This window comes from Meriones unguiculatus, chromosome 1, assembly GCF_030254825.1.
Source record: "Meriones unguiculatus strain TT.TT164.6M chromosome 1, Bangor_MerUng_6.1, whole genome shotgun sequence".
NCBI classification, from domain to species: domain Eukaryota; kingdom Metazoa; phylum Chordata; class Mammalia; order Rodentia; family Muridae; genus Meriones; species Meriones unguiculatus.
Genome location: NC_083349.1, coordinates 145,160,636 through 145,180,923, shown reverse-complemented (window position 1 = coordinate 145,180,923; position 20,288 = coordinate 145,160,636). Strand labels below are relative to the sequence as shown.

The window sequence follows — 20,288 nt, the reverse complement described above, 5'->3', positions numbered from 1 at the left end:
GGGTCTTGTTCTATAACCTAGGCTGGCCTCAGATTGGTGCAATTCTCCTGCCTCAGCTTCCTGGATGGTGGGATTATGGGTGTACATCACCATTTCCTGATGAAATTATTTGCAGGGAAAGGATAGGATCTCACTTTAGCCCTAACTAGCCTGAAAACTCAGGAAGTAAATAAGGCTGCCTTTGAGTGTGCAACAATGGTGCCCTTGTCTTTGATTGCTTTGAATAACCCCTTCAGAGGATGAAAGCCAAAATAAAGGTTCTTGGGGATTACACTGGCCAGACATGGTGGACCATGAGTAAGTGAAGTGTCTCTACAATGAGTGACTCCACAGGGTCCTGAACATACAGATCCTAGAGAAGGGACAGGACGGACAAGTTGGGAGTTTAGTGACAGCTAATACAGTAGCCCAACTAAGAAATGAACTAGGTTGGTTCTTGCTGCTTTTGCTGTTTATTTGAGACAGGTTCAAACATTTGGCACATAGTTCAAATATCCAACTTGCTTTCCATCAGGATAAATGACCTTCAAGTCCTCTACCTCCCAAATGCTGGGATTACATGAGTGCCACCCCCTTGCCCAGCTCTGCTATTTCTGTGCTGCCTTCTGGAGAAGCGGCATGTACACACACACAACTTTAATATATACATATGTGTTCAATAGTTTCCAATCAAGGTTCTCTTAGGGAAGGGCACAGCGGCCTTGCGGGGTCCCTGCTTTCTTGTGGCCACGTGCAGCTCCAGCCCACCCTTACTGATCTGTGGCAGACTACCTCACACACACATACCCTCATCATGTCCCTTTCCACCCCATAAAGAAGCAACTGCTGCTCAAGCTTGGTTTACTAGGGCCTCCACTCCACCAGAAGCCAAGCCTGGGGTGTGGAATGCAGTGTCAGTTACAGGGCATATCTTTCTGGGAACCTGTGGGGAACACAGCATCCAGCACTGATAAAGGAGGCTTGTGTGCAGGCACAGAGGCTGCACCCCCACAACTTTCCCAGCCCTCTAGAAGTGTGTCCTAACTGCGGGTCTGGCTACCTCCACTGACCCCAGGCTCCTCTTGTCTTGGCCAGCTCTCACCCGCTCGTTCCTGCTGCTCAGGATTTCCCAGGGTGGAACACTTCGGCGCGCTCCCACCCGGAAGAGCCCTTTGAGCTCTCTCTTGTCACTGCAGTCTCCTTTGATTCTTCTCTTGGGATCCATCAGCAAATCCTTCTCCCCCTTCTGTGGTCTCCATCCTGGTCAAGCCACCGTTCGGGCCGCCTGCATTCCTCTCACTGGGCTCCCAAATCACACTGCCCCTGATAACCTGTCCCTTATGGGGGCAGAGAGCTGTGGAGACACTCCTGCTAAAATCTGTGTGGGGCTGGAGAAACGGCGTTCAGTTCACCCTACCTACATGGAGGTTGAGAAGCCTCCGGTCCCAGGGAGCTTCCGCCCTTCAGGCGTGTGCAAGTACTGCACCTCACGTTAAAAACAACAGCTTCCTCGCCGCTCCTCCCCCATCTGCAGACCCTGGCTTTTCCCAGCCAAGCCACTGAAGTCCTTCTCCGTTCCTTCTTCCTCTCCCTCAGCCTTTTCACATGCTATTCCATCTCCCTGGAATCTTGTCCTCAAACTCTTCAAGTTGTCTCCGCTTCTTTCAAACATGGCTTACGCACCACATCTTCACAGGTGGCCTCGCAGCCGGTTGTCCTAGACACCTCGGCTCTTTCCGTAGGCCATTCCACAAGAATTATATACACGTAGGGACCTTGTCTTCCAGTTCCTTCTCCCCGTTTCCCCAGCATTCCCCACACTGGGGCAGGTACACAGTAGGCATTCAATACATGCTAACTGTACAGACACAGGGGTCCCATTACCTAGCAGTAACTTTCCGAGACCTCATCTCCAGGTACATGCAACATCCCGGAGGGCAAGGCGTTGCCGATGGGGGCCTCCCGGGGTGCAGAGCGCGGGGGCGGGGCCGGGGGTCCGAGCTCCAAGTGCGAACCGGGGCGCTGGTCACCGAGGCTGAGACGCAGGCGGCGGTGGCGCCAACCCCGGCGGATCTCCGACTGCACCTGCAACGGGGTGGGGGGGCGCTCAGGGCGGCGCCGTCCCCAGCGTAGCCGCCAGGGGGCGCGGGCGGACCCTACCTCTTTGTTGATGAAGCAGTAGAGCACGCTCACCAGGAACCCCTGCCAGGAGAGGAGCGCCAGAAGAGCGACGTCAGGTCGCTGCTCTGCTGTTTCCAGCTCATTCTTTCCAGCCCCAGGTTGCTGCGGCTGTTACCGCCCTGGTCCTAGGTATTAAGGGCACCTGCTGGCTGGCTCCCAGCTCCCTGCATCGCTCCCCCGACCCCCAAAGGCTGAGAACAAGGGCCGGAAGTTGAGCATCCTGAGTGTAAAAACCGATTCCCTGCTTTCCGCATTTAAGGCAAATTGCTTAACCGCGCTGTGCCTTGGTTTCCCCGCCTGGAGACAATGAAGGCGGTGGTTGGAAGAATTGCAGTGTGTAAACAGATGTAGTGTTCAGCCGGGTGTGGTGGCGCATGCCTGTAATCCCAGCACTTGGGAAGCGGAGGGAGACATAAGTACGGGTTTGAGGACACCCTGTCCCCAGAGTTCCATGTCCATCCAGAACTACATGGTGAGACCCAGTCTCAAAAACAGCAATTAATTCAATACGGGGGTTGAGGTTTGCTTGGTCATGGAACACATGCTCAGGCAGCTAGAGACAGAGCACCGGTGTCAGGCCCCAGGCCTGGCTTAGGCCGGTTAATTTTCAAGTCAGTTATGAACACTGGCTATTATTGAGGGACTTCTTAGGGTTTTCTACAGTCCCATTAAAATCTAATTCAAATCACATACCCCTTTTCCAGGAAAGAAAATCAAAACAAAACAAAACAAACAAACAAACAAACAAAACAACAAAAAAAACAAATTAAAGTTGGACTCAAGGAACTGCCCCCTCTCATCTCTCTGTCCCTGTTGCTATAGCAGGCACCCTCACGGCGCTCCCTCACACTAGCCACCCTATGGTTTCAGGGGTCCTCCTTCTGCAATCTCCCAGGCGTGTGTGTGGCTCCCTGTGTCTGCCACGGCGTAGGGGGCCAACCATTCGGCTCCTGGTCGCAGCTCGGTCCCTACATGCTCCATCTGTTCTTGCTTCCACATGAATACAGTCTCATGGGAGAGCCTGGTACTGTCCGCACTCTGGGGCGAACACAGACTCAGTGCGGTGAGGACTACGCAAGCAAGAATTGGCCTCCCTTCGGGGAACTCTCCACCTCCTTGAGTTCTGAACCTTAGGGCTGTCTCACCTCAGCCTCACCCAAAGGCGAAGGAAGCCATGAAGCTGGCAAGCACCAGACACTAACTCTGCCCCAGCTCAGTCCTCCCCGCGGCCCTTGCTCCTCACCCGGAGTCAGTGCTGGGAAAGGCGATGTGGTCCTCTACCACCACCCCCGCCCACCCGGCTCCCCAGCCCAGGAGTTCTCTGCCCTGTGCGAGCGAGATGAAAGCAAGAATGAAATCCCATGGGCGCACTCCAGGCAGTGGCTGCTCCAGGGAACGATGGTATCGCCACGCCCGAGGGAGGGAATGCCCGAGGTGGAAGAATGCCTGCACCCGTGGGTCTGAGCACCTGGAAGGAACTTAGGAAGATTTCAAAAGCCAGTTTGGCCAAGCGAAGGGCGCCTTCGGCCTGTTCCTCCGTCACGGGAGCAAACACCACCTCGTGGACACCCAGCAGGGGCACCAGCGTCAGCGTGGAGCGGGCCAGCCTGGGAAGAGACGCTGTGGGTGGTCCCCGCCCAGAGCCTGCCCCACGGCTCCCACCCTGGGCCCTCAGCCTGCCCTCACCTTAGTCGGTAATCCGGGCAGCGCATCTGCCTTGTCCTCAGCTTTGACACGAGGATGCCAAGGATGCGGATGAAGATCAGGAAATTGATCTGTGAGGAGAGAGAGGCTGAGCCAGAGGCCGTTCCGTTCTGGGGTGGGACAGGAGGCTGGCACTGCTCTTCCCCAGAGTGGGAAATCCCTGAGCACAGCCTGGAGGAGGCGAATTCGGCCCTACCAAGATGGTTATTAGGATGGGCGTGCGAATGATCCACCAAATGGCTTTGACTCCATTGCGCTCCCAGCACCTGGAGGAGGCAGGGTAGAGCTGAGACACACAGTCCCCCCAACACACACACACACAACCCCATCCGGTTTCCAGGAGGCCTTCTAAACTACCTTTCCGCAGTCCCTAACTCCTTTAGACCCCGCCCAGCACTCACGTCTCCACCCTTCCCCGACCCCATCCCGCCCCCAACCCCCGGTCCCGCGTGGTCCCGCCCCCAGCCCAGGCTCCGCCTCCAGACCCTGCTACTCACTGTGTGTTCTCGTACAGGTGCCTGACGATCACCCAGGGGATGACGAAAAGCGCGGGGCCCCCTGTGCAGACCCCGATCCCCGCCCCCCACCCCGCCGCAGCCGTCAGCGTGCACACGAGCCCCTTCCAGGCCCCAAACCCGCGGAATTCCTCGGCGAGGGCGTGGGAGGGGAGGGAACGCGGATCGGCTGGGCAGTGGGGGTGCCGAGATGCACGCGCTGGGCTGGGAGGGGGGAGGGGGGCACGAAGTCAGGGCTCACCCCAGCCAAGAAGCAGATAGCACCGGAAGTGGCCCTTTTCCGAGCCTCCCACGATCACCAGCAGGCGGTGCAGGTACACACCCTCCACGAGCAGCCAGGTGTAGTTGGCGCCTACACAGTACTGGGTTACAACCTGGGCCGTGCGGCAGGCAGCTAGGGCCTAGGAAGCCACCAGACAAGGGCAGTATCTTTGTATGTATGCTTTTCTATATGTGGTAGTAGGGCTTGAACCCACGACTTGTTAGGCTCTACACTGAGCCACCTCCCCAGCCCCTCACTGGGGAATTCTAGGCAGGGGCTCTACCACTGAGCCACCTCCCCAGCCCCTCACTGGGGGATTCTAGGCAGGAGCTCTACCACTGAGCCATGCCCCAGCCCCTCACTGGGGAATTCTAGGCAGGGGCTCTACCACTGAGCCACACCCCAGCCCCTCACTGGGGGATTCTAGGCAAGGGCTCTACCACTGAGCCACACCCCAGCCCCTCACTGGGGGATTCTAGGCAGGGCTCTACCACTGAGCCACACCCCAGCCCCTCACTGGAGAATTCTAGGCAGGGGCTCTACCACCGAGCCACACTCCAGCCCCTCACTGAGGGATTCTAGGCAGGGGCTCTACCACTGAGCCACACCCCAGCCCTCACTGGGGTTTTCTAGGCAGGGGCTCTACTGCTGAGTCATGCCCCAGCCCCTCACTGGGGGATTCTAGGCAGGGCTCTACCACTGAGCCACACCCCAGCCCCTCACTGGGATATTTCAGGCAGGGGCTCCACCACTGAGCTACATTTCATTTCTCTTCTCTTTATTTTGAATCCCAGTCTAGTGTCCAGGCTCTTCTTGAACTTGCTCTAAGCAGGTTTTAAAACATCAGTTCTGCTCTGCTCCCCACCTAACAGGTACTACAGGACTTCCTGATCAGACAGGGCTCTTCTCCATCTCTTACCCTCAAATGTTTTACTCTGGTTTCCCAGGAGAAGGTTTATCTCACCTTATTCATCTTCCCTTGAGGACTCTCCCACATTGACACCCTTAGCAAATGGCATATTCTATTCCGTCATCAAGGTGGCGTACCCTTAGAATCCCTTTGCCTCTCTCTCTCTCTCTCTCTCTCTCTCTCTCTCATATGCTCATATGTTTGTTTTCCAAGATAGAGTTTCTCTGTGTAGCCCTGGTTGTCCTGAAACTCACTCTGTAGAGCAGGCTGGCCTTGAACTCAGAGATCCACCTGCCTCTGCTCCTGAGTGCTGGGATTAAAGGTGTGCTCCGCCACCATCTGGTCACACTAGCTCTTAAGAACAACTCTTGGGACTGGAGAGATGACTCAGCAGTTGAGAGCACCGGCTTCTCTTGCAGAGGACCCAGGCCCATTTTCCAACACCCACATTACACCTTTATCTCCAGCTCCAGGAGGTCTGATACCCTCTTCCGGCTTCTGAGGACACCAGGCATGCACAAGGTACACATGCATGCATATATACATGCAGGCAAACACACACACACACATATAAAATAAAAATTAAAAATTTAAATGCCAAACTATGTGACACAGGTGTGTGAAGATCAGAGACCTTTCAGGAACTGGTTATCTCCCTCCACCATGTGGGTTCTGGGGTTGAATTCAAGTCATCAGGTGTCCTAGCTAATGCCTTTGTGCAATGAACCATCTAGATGACCTTTCTAAAATTTTTATTTTATTTATTTTATGAGTAGAGGAATTTCTCCTGCATGCGTGTCTCTGCATCACATGCAGGTCAGAATTGGGCATCAGATCCCCTAGAACTGGCATGAGAGGCGGCTGTGAGCTGCTGTGTGGGTGTCGGGAATTGAACCTGGGTCTTCTGCAAGAGCAGCCCATGCTGTAAACCACTGAGCCATCTCTCCAGCCCCAGGTGGCCTCTTAATCTTTCTTTTCATTTTCCCAGTATTGAAACAGGTACTTCACCTTTAACCCCCGCACTAAGGGAGGCAGACACAGGTGGATCTTTGTGAGCTCGAGGCCAGCCTGGTCTCCAAAGTAAGTCCAGGACATCCAGGGCTACACAGAGAAACCCTGTTTCAGAAGAAGAACAACAACAACAACAACAGGGACTCCAATGAGTGCTGAGATCCATCCCAAGACCCTCGCATTATAGTCCTCTGCTCACATTCCCAGTCTCTGGAAACAAATTGGTTTCTTCCAAATTCCCCTTTGGGTTTCTTCCCCCAATCCTGTCCCCATGCCCTCAGTACATAGTGATGAGGAAAGATATGGAAATAGATGGGAAACCTACTGGTCCCACCAGGAAGGAGGAGATGGACTACCTGGTTCCACAGGGCAGGAGTCTGGTCCCCAGTGTAGGGGCCCAGCGGAGGCAGCAGCCGGTCTCTGGTGAGAATGGCGGCTGCCCGCAGCATGAAGGACGTGAACAGGTTCATGTGAATGTAATTACGAGTGCAGTGCAACCGCCTGAGGGATTTGAGAGACAACAGGGCTGGACGCCACCGGAGAGCCGTCCTCAGTCACCCAGAGTCCCTTTAACCAGCCCCAGCCCTAGAGCCCCCTCATCTTCCATCTTAGTGGACAAACTGAGGCCCAGTCTTCACCCCCCCCACAGAGCTGGGGGAGTCGCACCTGAACAAACTTAAGATGAGCAAGGCTAGCAGCAGAGTGGCCAGGGACAGGGAGTAGCCGACTGTATACACGACCTGCAGACGCTCCAGGGTCAGCCTTTGGTCCTGGTGGGGACAAGGAAGGCGAGATGAGACTCTCAGCTGATCCAGAGAAGGGCACCCCTCTCCTCACACCCCAGTCTCTCCTGGGAAACATGTTCTTTTGCAGCAAAGCACCCCTGTTTTCTCCTAGAAGCTCCACTTGTCCTTTTTTTTTTTAAGATTTATTTATTTATTATCTATACAGTGTTCTGCCTGCAGGCCAGAAGGGGGCACCAGATCACATTTATAGATGGTTTGCGAGCCACCCTGTGGTTGCTGGGAACTGAACTCAGGACTTTTGGAGAACAGCCAGCCAGTGCTCCTAACCTCTGAGCCATCTCTCCAGCCTACTTGTACTTCTTTAATTAAGGCTGACTCCACCCTTCACCCCAAGGCTGGATGTGTATGTTAACACACACACACACACACACACACTTTTTTTTTCCTTTGTGTAGCTTTGGCTGGAACTGACTCTGCAGACCAGGCTGGCCTCGAACTCACAGGGAACCACTTTCCTTTGCCTCCCAAGTGCTGGGATGAAAGGTGTGCACCACCACCGCCCTGCCTGAGCTGGATTTTAATGACTTACAACGTAGAGCTCTACTCAGTACAAAGTGATGTCAGGGTGGGCTTGGAACTTGGGAGATCTTCTGTTGGAACCCTCCCGAGATACCCTTGCCTGAATCCCTCTCCTCTCCTCACCTGAAATGCCCCATTCCTCTCCGGGTTCTCACACTGGGTGTGGTCTCTCCAAGGCCCCCACTGGCCATCGCTGCCACACTGGCGGAAGACAAAGCCTGCAAACACTATTGGAGCAGAAAGGGGGTGGGGATCAAAGAAAGAGGTGTTCACCCGCTCTAATCTTGAGGCTTGGGGGACCAAGGCTGGAGGAGTGCCATGAGGTCAAGGCCAGCCTGGCGCCCCGAGTTGGCTCAGGAGGTAGAGGCACTGGCAGCCAAGCCAGAAGACCTCAGTTAGATCCTTGGGACCCAACAGGATGAAAAGATTCCTGTAAATTGACCTCTGATGGCCATGCCCCTGCCATAGCTCCTTCCACACTTCCACACAATAAATGAAGACAGGAGAGGTAAATTACGTGACAGTGCCCAGGGGACACGGACACAGGGTGACACCTGGCTTGACAGGCGGGATCAGTCCGGGGGGTGAGGCAGGGGGCTGGTGAGTGTGGACTCCAGCGTGGGCGGGGCGGAGAGGGCCTCACCGTGGCGGTGCCAGGGCAGGTACCAGGGGCAGGACGCTCGAGCCGTAGTGTTGGCTTCCGCGTAGTCCCAGCACACGTACATGTCGAAGGACCCGTTACAGGCCAGGCCTGAGGGAGAGAGCGAGGGAGCCTGAGCCGGAGGACAGGGGGCGTGCCCCTCAGACTCGGTCTCAGAAAAGGGGGAAGGGAGGAGCCCTCCCCGGGCAGCCCCCTCCCAGGCAGCAAGCTAGGCTGGGAAGGGCCAGAAGCACCCTGGAGATTTGAAGAGCCTTTTCTTCCTTCCACACCTCCAGGATGCTGCTCCATCTCCTTACAGGCCACAAGCTCCTCCCACCAGACCTCAAGGCCCCACCCACCAGCCTCCAAGTCCCACTCCAGGCTCCTCCCACCAAGTAAATCCCAGCCCCATATTATTAATCTCGTAGAGAAAACTCAGTTATCAAGCTCCACCCCATCAGGCCCCGCCCACCACCCTTCCGACCTCCCTGCTTTCTTTAAGGATTCTGGTTTGTTGTTCTTTAAAGCCAACAGCACCGGGTATTCCCAAGCGGTCTCCCATCCAAGTACTGACCAGGCCCGACCCTGTTTAGCTTCCCAGATTAGATGAGATTCGGCACGTTCAGGGTGGTATGGCCATAAACAAAAGTTTGTCACATTCCTTACTTTTGTTTTTGCTTTTTCGAAACAGTGTAGCTCTGGCTGTCCTGGACTCTCTTCGTAGACCAGGCTGGCCTCGAACTCACAGAGATCCTCTTGCCTCTGCCTCCCAGAGTGCTGGCATTACAGGCGTGCGCCACCACGCCAGGATTCTTACGTTCATCAGAATCCGACCCGCGTCCTCACTGCTTACCCAAACCAAACCCCACCCGCGGGTCCTGGAAACCGCCCAGGTTTTCCGTTCTGCCGCCAGCCCCCCAGTCACACCTGAGGGAGGGTCTGCGGCCTCCAGGGTCTCCTGGCACTCCCGGCGGTAGCGCTCCCAGCGCCGGTACAGTTCCCCGGTCGTCTGCTCCTGAGAGTCTGTCTAAGAGAAGAGGGAAGGGAGGACCCCCCTACCCAGGGACGCCCCTCCCAGGCAGCAAGCTTGACCGGGAAGGGCCAAGAGCACCCTAGAGACCTGGGGTTGTCCAGTGTCTTTACACAGGAGTCCTGGGGCTGAGAACCCTCTCAGATGGAACTGGGGGTCTAATACGGGAGATGGCAAACTCTTCAAGAGCATCAAAGGAAAGGGGTGGGTGGTCCCCCCCAGAAGGACGGGTGAGGAAAAATGGATGAAGAGAAACGTCCAGCTCATGCGAGGTCCCGGAGGACAGCGGTAAAACTCTCCCTAAGCGGAAGGCTTCAAACCACCCGGGACCGCCTGTACCTCTCTCGACCCTCACCTCTGCCCTGCGGAGGGGCAGGGCCCACAGCCCCAGAAGCAGCAGCAGCAGCGGCGGCGGGGGCATCTTTGAAGAGTGATGGAGACTCTGGCCACTCGAGGCAGCTGGGGGACGGGTCCCAGGGCAGAGTCAACGCTGGCGCTTCGTTCAGCCTCAGTCCACGCTCACCTGCCAGAAGCACGGAGCGTGCGAAGCCACGCCCCCACTCCGCGCGTGCGGATTCGGGGCGGGGCAGGAGTAGGCGCGGCCTCCAGAGAATCAGCTAAGCGATTTCCCAGGCCCTCCTAAGTGTTGCTGAGGCAGCCAAGGTGGAAGGGAGGGGTGTTTGCTGAGGGGCCTGTTGCCCTAGAGCTGTGACGGGCAGAAGCGTCAGTGTCACCCAGAGGCTAGACCGGAGAGTCTCTTGGGAATCTAGGACCTCCTTGGAGAGGGGGGAATAGAAACCGTCAGTCAAGCCTCGAAGGGAACTTGAAACGACCATATGAGTGCCCATCCCTTCGGCCCAGAGTTTTTTGGGGTTTTTTTTTGTTTTTTGTTTTTTAATTAGATAGGAACCCAAACTTCCCTGGCTTCGTATACATAAAGCCCAGAGTCAGAGAAACAACGTCCTCCCAGCACCCAAATACCAGGGAGATATTAGACCCCGGATTTCTGACTTTCGGATGTTAAATGCTGTGAAATTTTTTCTAATCCCAACTATCACCTCTGCCCCCAGACAATGTGAAAGCGGAGTTTCAAGAGGGAATCTCAGAGCTACAAAAAGGAAAACACGGAGTCAGAGATACAGGGGATGAAAACAGAAAGTCTCCGGGTCAATCAGGCACAAGCAAGAGATCAGAGTCCAAAGGGGGTTGGGTTGGGGGAGACAGAGACAAAAATGTGGGCTTGCAGACAGAGAGAACTGAGTGGGAGGGGGGAGACGGAGAACCTGGGGGGTGGGTAGAAATAAGCCCACCTAGAAACTAGGAGAGAGGTGAAGAGAAAGAGACGGCAGGGCAGAGAGACAGAAAGAGACAAAGGTAGAGGCAGAGAGACAGACAAGGAAGTGATAGGCCCAGGACAGGGGGCCTGATGGGGGTCCCTTACCTGTGCTCCCAGTCCCGCGGCAAGCTCCTTCTCCCACCACAGCTGCCCTGCCTGGCCTGCCTGAGCTCTGGAGAGGTGACAGGCACTGGCAGCCTGGGGTGTTGGGAGGGGGCGGGGCCAGGGCGGAACAGAGAGCAGCAGCAGAGCGGGGAGCTCTGGGGAAGAGTGGGAACTGGGGAGCAGACACGTCCATCACAGCCACTCCGTGTCACGCAGTATGGTCACCTCCCCCTCCAAGCCGTAGAACACGCTGTGACATCCAGCCTCTCACACAGCCCCACACAGGATCCCAGACGCCAAGCAGGAGAAGCGAGAGTCCGTGAGGAGCAGGTTCATTCACTGCTCTACAGCTGGGGCCACGAGAGAGCCAGCCTTTCACCCACAGCGTCACCATCGCTTACAGAGACGTGCGGCTGTGAGCCCAGGGCTGTGGACACTTCACAGGCCTGCAAACACAGCCTGGCATCCTATAGCCTTCCTGTTGTCATTGTCCGGTGTATGTATATGTGTGTGCTTGTACATGTATATGCGTGTGAGGATGACCTCGGATGTCATCCTCCGAGGCTGTCTACTTTCTTTGCTTTGGTTTTTCAAGACAGGATTTCTCTGTGTAGCCCTGTCTGTCCTGGAACTCACTCTGTAGAACAATCTGGCCTCAAACTCACAGAGATCCACCTTCCTCTGCCTCCCGAGTGTTGGGATTACAGTTGTGCGCCACTACGCTTGGGGTGTTTTTGTTTTTTAATAAAACACAATCTCACTATATAACCCAGGTGCCCTCTAACCTTGGGTCCTCCTGCTCGAGTTTTTAAGTGCTGAGGTTCAGATTTCAATCACATGGGCAGGTGCAGCCACATTTGGCTCCCAGTGACACTGTGAATGGCACACATTCCCACACCTGATACGGTGGTCTACATGCTCCGGAGGACTGAACGCCTGAAGTATTACTCAGAGCAGGACCTCAAGCAATGAATGCCCAGGACGCAAATGTGCCGGGTGTGTGGCCATTCACACAGCCAGTCCATCCTCTCTCACAGCCGGAGCTGAAACACACACAGTGTCACTAAAAAATGCTGTCACCTGGGACACACATCACAGCATCCCCCACAGTCTACACCGCATCCAACAACACGCAGACCTCAGGGAGCACCAAAACGTACACAATCCCATTGGCACACTCAGTGTCACGTAGCTGCACAACCATACCATTGGCCCATCCACACTCACAAACCACAGTCATTCTGTGTAAGTGCCAGGGATGGAAGTTAGGTTTCCAGGCTTGAGGGCAGGCACCTTTGACTGCTGAAATGTCCCAGCAGACAACCTTGCCATTTTTTCTTTTCTTTTCTTTTGTTCGTTTTTTGTTTGTTTTTGTTGTTCTTTTGAGAAAGGAGGCTATATGGCCCTTGAACCCATCATCATCTTGCCTCCAGTTCCTGGAAGCTGAGCTTATTACACCTAGGGTTGTCACTACTCCTAGCTTAAGTGTGTCACATATATGACCCTCCCAGGTCCCACAGCCAGTCACACAGTCACCTGTCCGCACCTTGCGAGTTCCACTGCCACACATTAACATTCAATCTTAAAACGGCTACAGGAGCCCATATATCAGCCACGTGTGTGGTGTGTGTGTGTGGTGTGTATGTGTGTGTGGTGTGGTGTGTGTGTGTGTGTGTTTTATAGTCTCTGCTTCCGGGATCTTCCTTCACCCTAGATGCAGGGAACATCTGTCCATGGAATGTAGGATGGGGAGGCTTGGAGCCCAGTATGAGAACTCAGTGTCTACATCTCCCCTCAATACACGCTCCCCTGGGGCCTGCGTGATAAGTGGGGCAGAGGCAAGCCTGCCCATTTTGCAGAGGAAAAGCTGAGGCCCAGAGGCCCTAGGAAGGGCAGGGGGTGGCCTGAGGTCCACATCAGAATCAGGGAGCAGAGAGAATGGGGCGGGGAGGGGGCTGAGGGTCCTTGCCGCCCAGCCCCTGGGGGCCTCTGTGCTCTCTGCTCTACATTCCTGGCGCCCTGTGGGTCCTGGGAAAGTATCTGTCCCTGAAGTGGAGCATGCAGGGCGTCTGAGATTGAAGAGCACCTCACAGACATGGGGACTGGAAGATCCTGCTGTGCTTCAGGGGGCATGAAGGTCACTGGGCTGGAGAGGGTAGAAGGAGATGGAACTGGAGTAGTCAGAGGGGCAGGGAAAGAACTTGAGACCCATAAAAATAAGAAGGGGAGGGAGGCCAGGTACTGTGGTGCACACCTTTAACTCCAGCACTCAGTAGGCAGAGGCAGGTGGATCTCTGTGTGTTTGAGGCTAGCCTGGTCTACAGAGCGGGTGCCAGAACAGATAGCACTACACATGGGGAGGAAAAAATGTGTGCTAATAGGTCCATCTCAACACTGGGGAAGGTGAAGGCAGGAAGATCCTGAGTTTGAGGCCAGCCTGGGCTCCATAGTGAGACACTATTTCAGAGAGAGAGGAAAGATGTAGGAGGGGGGAAAGGAGGGGAAAGGGAGAGGAAGAAGAGGAGAAGGAGAAACAGAGGAAGAGAGAGATGAGAGAAGGTGAGCCTGAAAGATGGTCTTGAGGAGGCACAAGGCTCCACATCCTTCTTGAGAATTCATAGGCCATTAAAGGTTTCTGGAGGCAGGAGAGACATTTTCTTCAGTGTGAAGGCACTTGTAAGGCACCCATGTGCCTGTCAGTCACCCCTTACCCCCATGATCCTGTGGGCAACACAAATGAAACTCACTGAATCACAAGAAAGAAATCCAGCCAGGCACAGTGGCACACACCTGTAATCCCAGCACTCTTGGAGGGTGAGGCAGGCAGATCTCTGTGATTTCAAGGCCAGCCTGCTCTACAAAGCAAGACCAGGACAGGCAAGGCTACACAGAGAAACCCTGTCTAGAAAACCCAAAAAACAAAACAAAACAAAAACAAGAATGAAATCCACAACAAGTGGAGGGAAGATGAGTCAGGACCAGGACAGCAGTGAACAGGGAGACAGGGTGAATGCAGTCAGAATATGTTATATGTACATGCAAATGTATATACCTATATAAAAAAATGTCCCAATGAAACCTATGTGTATAACTAACATATGGTAATAAAAATCTTAAAAGGGGGCCTGCAAGATGGCTCAGTGAATGAGCAAAGCTGACCACCTCAGTTCCTCAGTTCCGTCTCTGGAACCCACACGGTAGGAGGAAAGAATGAACCGGCTCCCACAGGTTGACCTCTAACCTCCACTCCTACTCAGCAGCTCATCCACACAGGCACACACACAGATAAATAAACGCCCCCTCCCGCCGTCGTCTGCTCTAGATTAACACAGGGCAGGCGTGTGCAGCAGGAAGACAGAGGAAGGGAGACTGCAGTCAAGGTCCCTAACTGGCTCCTGGCTCTGTCTAGGGTCCTTGGCAGTCTCTAGGGACAGGAATTGAAGCAGCCTGGAGCCTCCCAGGCTGCGGGGTGCCACAGCCCAGCCTTCACCCACCCCAGGAGACTCAGGCCCTGACAGCACTCTGGCTACTTCTCCAGCTTGGCTCTTCCGGTCTCTAAATATAGCCTGTCTCTCCCAGCCTCCAGCCCATCTTCTCTCTGTTGATTCTCACAGCTCCTCTTTCTGTGCTTGCTCTCTCACCCTCCCTCTCTCCTCCAAATCCATCCTGTCCAGCAGAGCATGACAGAAACATAAATCCCAGCCCTCCGGAAGCAGAGGCTAGCTGTGAGTTCAAGGCCAGCCTGGTCTGCATAGCAAGTTCCAGGCCAGCCAGGGCTACACAGGGAGATCCTGTCAAAAGGACCAAACTAACCAACCAACAAACAAAACCCACAAATCTCTCCTTTTCTCTAAGCCCACACTCACTGTTTCTGTCTTAACGTAGGAACTTTTCTCTTTCTTTCCTCTCTCTCATGGAGCTTCTCAGATCTTTCCTATCAGCCTTTTTCTCCTTTTGGGTCAGTCTCCTTTTGCTTGTCTTCTTATTGTATTTATTATACTACTATCATTATTGTTCTTATTACTATTTTGTTGCTGAAATGAAACCTTGGTCATTATGCATGTTAGGCAAGCACTCTAACAGTACACTACACCCAAAGCCCCTCACTGGGGGATTCTAGGCAGGGGCTCTACCACTGAGCCACACCTCAAGCCATCAGTGGGGGATTCTAAGCAAGGACTCTCCAGTTTCCTTCTGCTCTCAGTTTCCTTTCTCAACACAGTTACAGCCCAGGCTGACCTCAAAATCACCTCATTTCTCAGCCCCCCCGTCCTGGTACTAAGACATGAGCTACCACAATTCATTTGTGTGTTTTTTAATTTACGTTATTTAATTTTGCATCTTGGGAATGGAGCCCAGGATCCCACACATACTACAAGATCTACACTATTGGGTCTCACCCCAGACCTATTCTTGTCTTCTAGTATCTCTTCCTCCTTTCCTGTCTCCTCTCTGGGTGTCTCTCCATTGTTCCTGGATTTCCTGGCTCTCGTCTCCTGCCCTCTGGCCCAGAGCGGTAGCCAGGCAGTGCCCCAACTTTGGAAGTGAGAGCTGGGAAGCCTGTGTCTTCTCCCACGGGGCTGCCCAGCCAAGCAGAGCTGGAGGGGATCAGGCCAGAGCCTGGGGCGCCGGCAGATGGTGCAAGAGAAATGAGGCAGAGAGAGATGGGGAGAGGAGACACCCCATGGGGCCTGAGGCCAGAGGTGGGAGGGAGAGATGACTCCTAAGATTCAAGACTACAGAGATACGAGGCTCAAAGGAAAGAGAGCTGGTGAGATAGAGAGATAGTAACAGGGACACAGACAGCCTCAGGGAAACATGGCCACTAATTTGAGGGGCCAGAGAAGCACAGCCTCCAACAGAGGAGGCTAGGAAGCCAGAGCCAGAAAAGCAGGCTCACAGCCAACAGAGATCCTGGGAGTCAAAGAAGGGGGAACTAGCCTGCACACATTCGCGGGATCCATGGAAGGAATCCACAGTCAGGAAAAGATGGATGTCGGATAGAAGAGGCCTGGAGAGACACACAAATAATACCGAGGATTGCGGGACGTTTGTGGCTCAGTGGATAGCTTGCTTGGCTAGCATGCATGGAGCTCTGCCCCACCACAGAAACCAAATGTGGTTTGCCTGTAATCCCAACATGAAGTGGGTGGAAACAGGAGGGTCAGAGTTCACAGTCATCTTTGGCTACACAGAGAGTTGGAAGACAGCTTACATCAGACCCAGTCTCAAAAAAAAAAAAAAAAAGTTGAGGGTTGAGTGAGTTTTAAAGAGACAGTACAACCCAAGGAAATGGGACCAGCACGAGAGAAACACAGAAAGAGGGGACCCACGGAGAGTGAAGAACCCAGGAAGATGAGAGATAGGATACTTGAGTTAATGACAGTACCCGGAGAGGGAGACAGAGAGGGACAGACTCTGTTTCAACTGCCCCAAAGACAAAATCTGAAGGAAATGAGGAGATGTAGTTGGCTCCTCTTAGCTTCTTCCGGTCCTGGGGGGGTGCCGGTCTCCACAGCGACCGAACCAGATCCCCAAGGCAAATATTGTCCAGGCCAGAAGCAATCGCAGGGCTGTGTTGACATAATGTCGCGTTGGGTGGGATGGGGGCTCTAGAGTCCAGGATGGCGGGCAGAAAAGCGGCTCCCAGCTGGCGCTCCGCAGACAGACCCCCTCCACCTCCAAATCCCCTGCACACTTCCCTTCACCCCACCCCAGTGGCTGAGTCCAACTACAGGGGTCTCTGGCTGCCCCCTAGTGGCGTTAGACTAGCCTGGGCGGTCCCTACAAATCATGGATGCTGGAAGGCCCAGGCTCCTATGCAATGCCAAAAAGCGCCCCTAATGGCCAGTTTCAAAACGTAATTTCCAGATTGTGGGGAAAACCTTGCTCACCTGGAAAAGGAAAAAAAAAAACCAATTCTATAATTCCATCTAACTCACCTCCTCCAGCGCAACGACCCCTCCCACTCTTGTCTTCAGGGTCCTTGACCCCTTCCTGTCAAAGCACTCAGGAGAGAATAAACTCCATTAGCTGTTCCCATAGAACACTTCACATAGAGCATAGAACACTTCACACCAAACGTCCATCCAAACTGCTCTCCTCTTCTCGGAAGGGGTACCCACCCCAGCCATTTGTTCCAAGAAAAACAAAAGCCAGGTAGCTCACGTGGACCCTCCTAGAGTCTGGTCCCTGCTCTGGAGCTAGCTGTTCCAGGACAAGGACCGAGGACGTCATCTTGCTCCGCCACAACCCGCCTGCCTCAATTCTGTGTTTTATTCCATCCTTTATGCCCTGGATTTGCTTCCCCCTTCCCACCTGGCTTGGAACCCACCTGGGCTCCCACAATGCTCTGGGGCACCCTTCCAAGAGGGCCATATTCCTTAACACAGTACAGTCCTATTCCATTCTATTTTGTTGTTGGTGGTGGTTTTTTTGTTTGTTTGTTTTTGGATTTGTTTTGAGGGGGGTGGTTTTTCAAGATAGGGTTTCTCTGGCTGTCCTGGACTGGCTCTGTAGACCAGGCCGCCCTCAAATTCACAGAGATCAGCCTGCCTCTGCCTCCCCGAGGGCTGGGATTAAAAGCATGCACCAGCATGCCCAGCTGCTGTTATTGTTTTTTAAAGTTCTTATTACATTTATATCTATTTAGTATTTAGTTACTGATTTTTGAGACAGGGTTTCTTTGTGTATGGCTATCCTGGAACTCACTCTGTAGACCAGGCTGGCCTCAGACTCCCAGGTCTGCCTGCCTCTGCCTCCAAAGTGCTGGGTTTGAAGGCATGTGCCACCACCAACTGACTTATTTTTATTCTTAGTTATAGGTGTGTGCAATGTGATTGCATGTGCCCCCAAAGTCCAAAGGTGTCAAGTTCTTATGGGGCTGGGCACCTGAAATGGATGCTGGGAGTCAGACTCGGGGTCTCTGGGAGAGCAGCAAGTGCTGCTAACCCCTGAGCCATCTCTGCAGGCTCTTGTATCCTTGCCTTTTCTCTCTCTCCTCAGCTCCATCCATGCTGGCCAAACCTTGCCTCAGGACCTGCTCTGGGCATGAATGCTTCCTTTCTCTCATTCGTGTCTCATGTCAGTCTTGGAGATTATGTCCTCAGTGCTACGGATTCTAAAGGAGCTAGCTCCACCCTCCGGCCCTGATTATATTCCCAGACCTTACCAGGACTGCGAATTGTCTTCCCAGCTCTGTGCCTGATTCTTCAAGGTGTGAAACAGCATTGACCAGTGAGTATCGGGTGTGTAGGAACTGCATGGCACATGCTAGCTGTTATTTTCTGTGTGTGTGTGGGGGGGGTTACAACCTTTGTGAAACTCAAGACATGTGAGGGCAAACTCTAACTTGAACACTGTGGAGAATCCAATACCTAGGGCGAGAGCTTGATTTATAGTAAGTACTCAGGACGTGTGTGTGTGTGTGTGTGTGTGTGTGTGGTGCTGGGAATCAAACCCAGGGCATCAAACAAACATGCTAGGCAAGGCAGGCAGGCACTGTACCACTGAGCCACACCTCAGCCCCTCACTGGGGGATTCTAGGCTGTGTTGTCATGAGTCATGCCTCCAGCCCTTAGTTTTTAGAGGCCATCTCTATGTAGCTCAGACTAGTCTTGAACTTGTGATCCTCCCCCAGAGTGCTGGAGTCACAGGTGTGTAAACTGTGAAGAAGCATGTTGAGTGAGGGAATGATGTTGGTACAACTGTGACTCTCACTTTCCAGATGCAGAAACTGAGGCTTGGGCTCACACAATCAGAATGCGGTGGGCACAGCACCAAAACCCGAATAAATCTGGTCCCAAAAGCTCCCTGTGTGTCCAGCAGTAAATCTTCTCTTCCCAGACTCACTTCTCCCCACCCATAAAGCACCATCTGGGCTCTGCCAGGAGAGGCGCTGTTGTCCAGCCCGCTGGCCTGAGTGCAGGCCCCGAAGTCTACATGGTGGAAGGAATCCACAATTTGTCCTCCGACACCCACACCATGGTAAGAACTCATGTGCTTCTGTATGCATACACACACACAGATAAATAAATGTACAAATCGAGAACAGAAATATTGCCTGAAGTTGGACCTTGCGATATATGCCTGTAATCTCTGACCTGGAGAGTTGGGAGGCAGGAACATCAGAGACTCATCAGAGGCCATCCTCTCAGCTACAGAATAAGTTCGAGGCCAGCCTCAGGTACATGAGACCCTGCTTCAAAACAAAAACAAAAACAGAGACTGGAAGGGAATCTAACAGCGTTTCCCTGTAATCCCCACCCTTGGGAGGCCAAGGCAGAAGAATTACTGCAAGTCTGAGGCAGCTTAGGCTACTTAGTGAGTTTCATGACAGACTGGACAAGAGAGAAAGACTGTCTCAAAAAACCTAGCAAGTGGTAACGCTTGCCTTTAATTCCAGCACTCCTGAGGCAGAGGCGGAAGCAGCTCTTGAGTAGACTAATCTGGAAGACAGATATCAAGTTCCAGGAGAGCAAAGGTTACATAGTGGGACCCCATCTTTCAAAACAAACACATAGCCAGGAGTGGTGGCACAGGCCTGTAACCCCAGAATCTGGGAAGTGGAAACAGGAGAATGAAGATAAGGAGTTCAAAACTGGCCGCGGGGGGCGGGGAAGGGGGGCACATGAGACCCTGACTCAAAAAAGCAGCAAAAAACAGGCACGGGTGGAGGTGGGGTGCTGCTTGACACCTACAGAATGGGTTCCAGAGTAGTCTGTCCTCCTTGCTCAAAAACACAAAACAGCAAAACAAAGCAAAACGAGCCCCGTGGTCCGATTCATGACTTGGGAAAGGCGGTCCCATCTTCTTTAAATCCATTGTCAGGTTTGTACCCCTCCTTCCCTCCTAGCCCCCCAGTTTCCGAGCCTGCTCTGACTGACACTGCCAGCTGGTCCAGGGTTTCACAACTGGGTCTCCTTCAAAACACGGACTGGATAACGTTCCTAGGAGATTAGGACTGTAGGGGCGGAGCTAAGGGCTCCTGTGGATGAAGTGGAGAGGAGGGGCTAATGGATTTGGGGAGGTGGGCTCTAAGTTCTGAGGGCGGAGCTAACCCCACTGAAGAGTCTTGTCCAAGGTTCTGGTCCTTGGACGTTCGAGGGGTGTGGCTATTTGCTCTAGGGGCGGGATAGAACTTCAATTGCTTCTAGATCTGGGGGGGTGGAGCTAAGGGCCCTGGGGGCGGGTCTAGATCTAATAAACAAGGAATGGGGACCCCGCTAGGATACAGGCGCAGGTTAGAGGATAGATAACCTGGCTTATTTGAGGTCTCAATGTCAGGCTCT

At 53.7% G+C, this 20,288-nt stretch overlaps 1 protein-coding gene and 1 pseudogene across 4 annotated transcripts; both read right to left on the bottom strand.

The window, feature by feature from the left end:
* Positions 1-434: 434 nt before the first annotated feature.
* Gipr (gastric inhibitory polypeptide receptor) lies at positions 435-20,145 on the bottom strand. 4 transcript variants are annotated; one of them, XM_021642128.2, is made up of 14 exons: positions 10,999-20,145; positions 9,913-10,080; positions 9,455-9,554; positions 8,531-8,638; positions 8,011-8,114; positions 7,229-7,332; positions 6,919-7,063; positions 4,621-4,780; positions 4,362-4,422; positions 4,061-4,130; positions 3,847-3,935; positions 3,629-3,767; positions 2,140-2,181; positions 435-2,064 (listed from the first exon to the last, which is right to left on the bottom strand). In XM_021642128.2, exons 2-14 carry the CDS (start codon positions 9,976-9,978, stop codon positions 1,864-1,866), a joined length of 1,389 nt encoding a protein of 462 aa, XP_021497803.1. In that variant the 5' UTR covers positions 9,979-10,080; positions 10,999-20,145; the 3' UTR covers positions 435-1,863. The 4 variants fall into 4 exon arrangements, with proteins under 4 accessions (XP_021497803.1, XP_060224677.1, XP_060224692.1 ...); XM_060368694.1 differs by having other exon boundaries at positions 9,913-10,333; positions 16,941-20,145; XM_060368709.1 differs by lacking the exon at positions 2,140-2,181 and having other exon boundaries at positions 9,913-20,145.
* LOC132651579 (5S ribosomal RNA) lies at positions 9,053-9,171 on the bottom strand (annotated as a pseudogene).
* Positions 20,146-20,288: the final 143 nt, after the last annotated feature.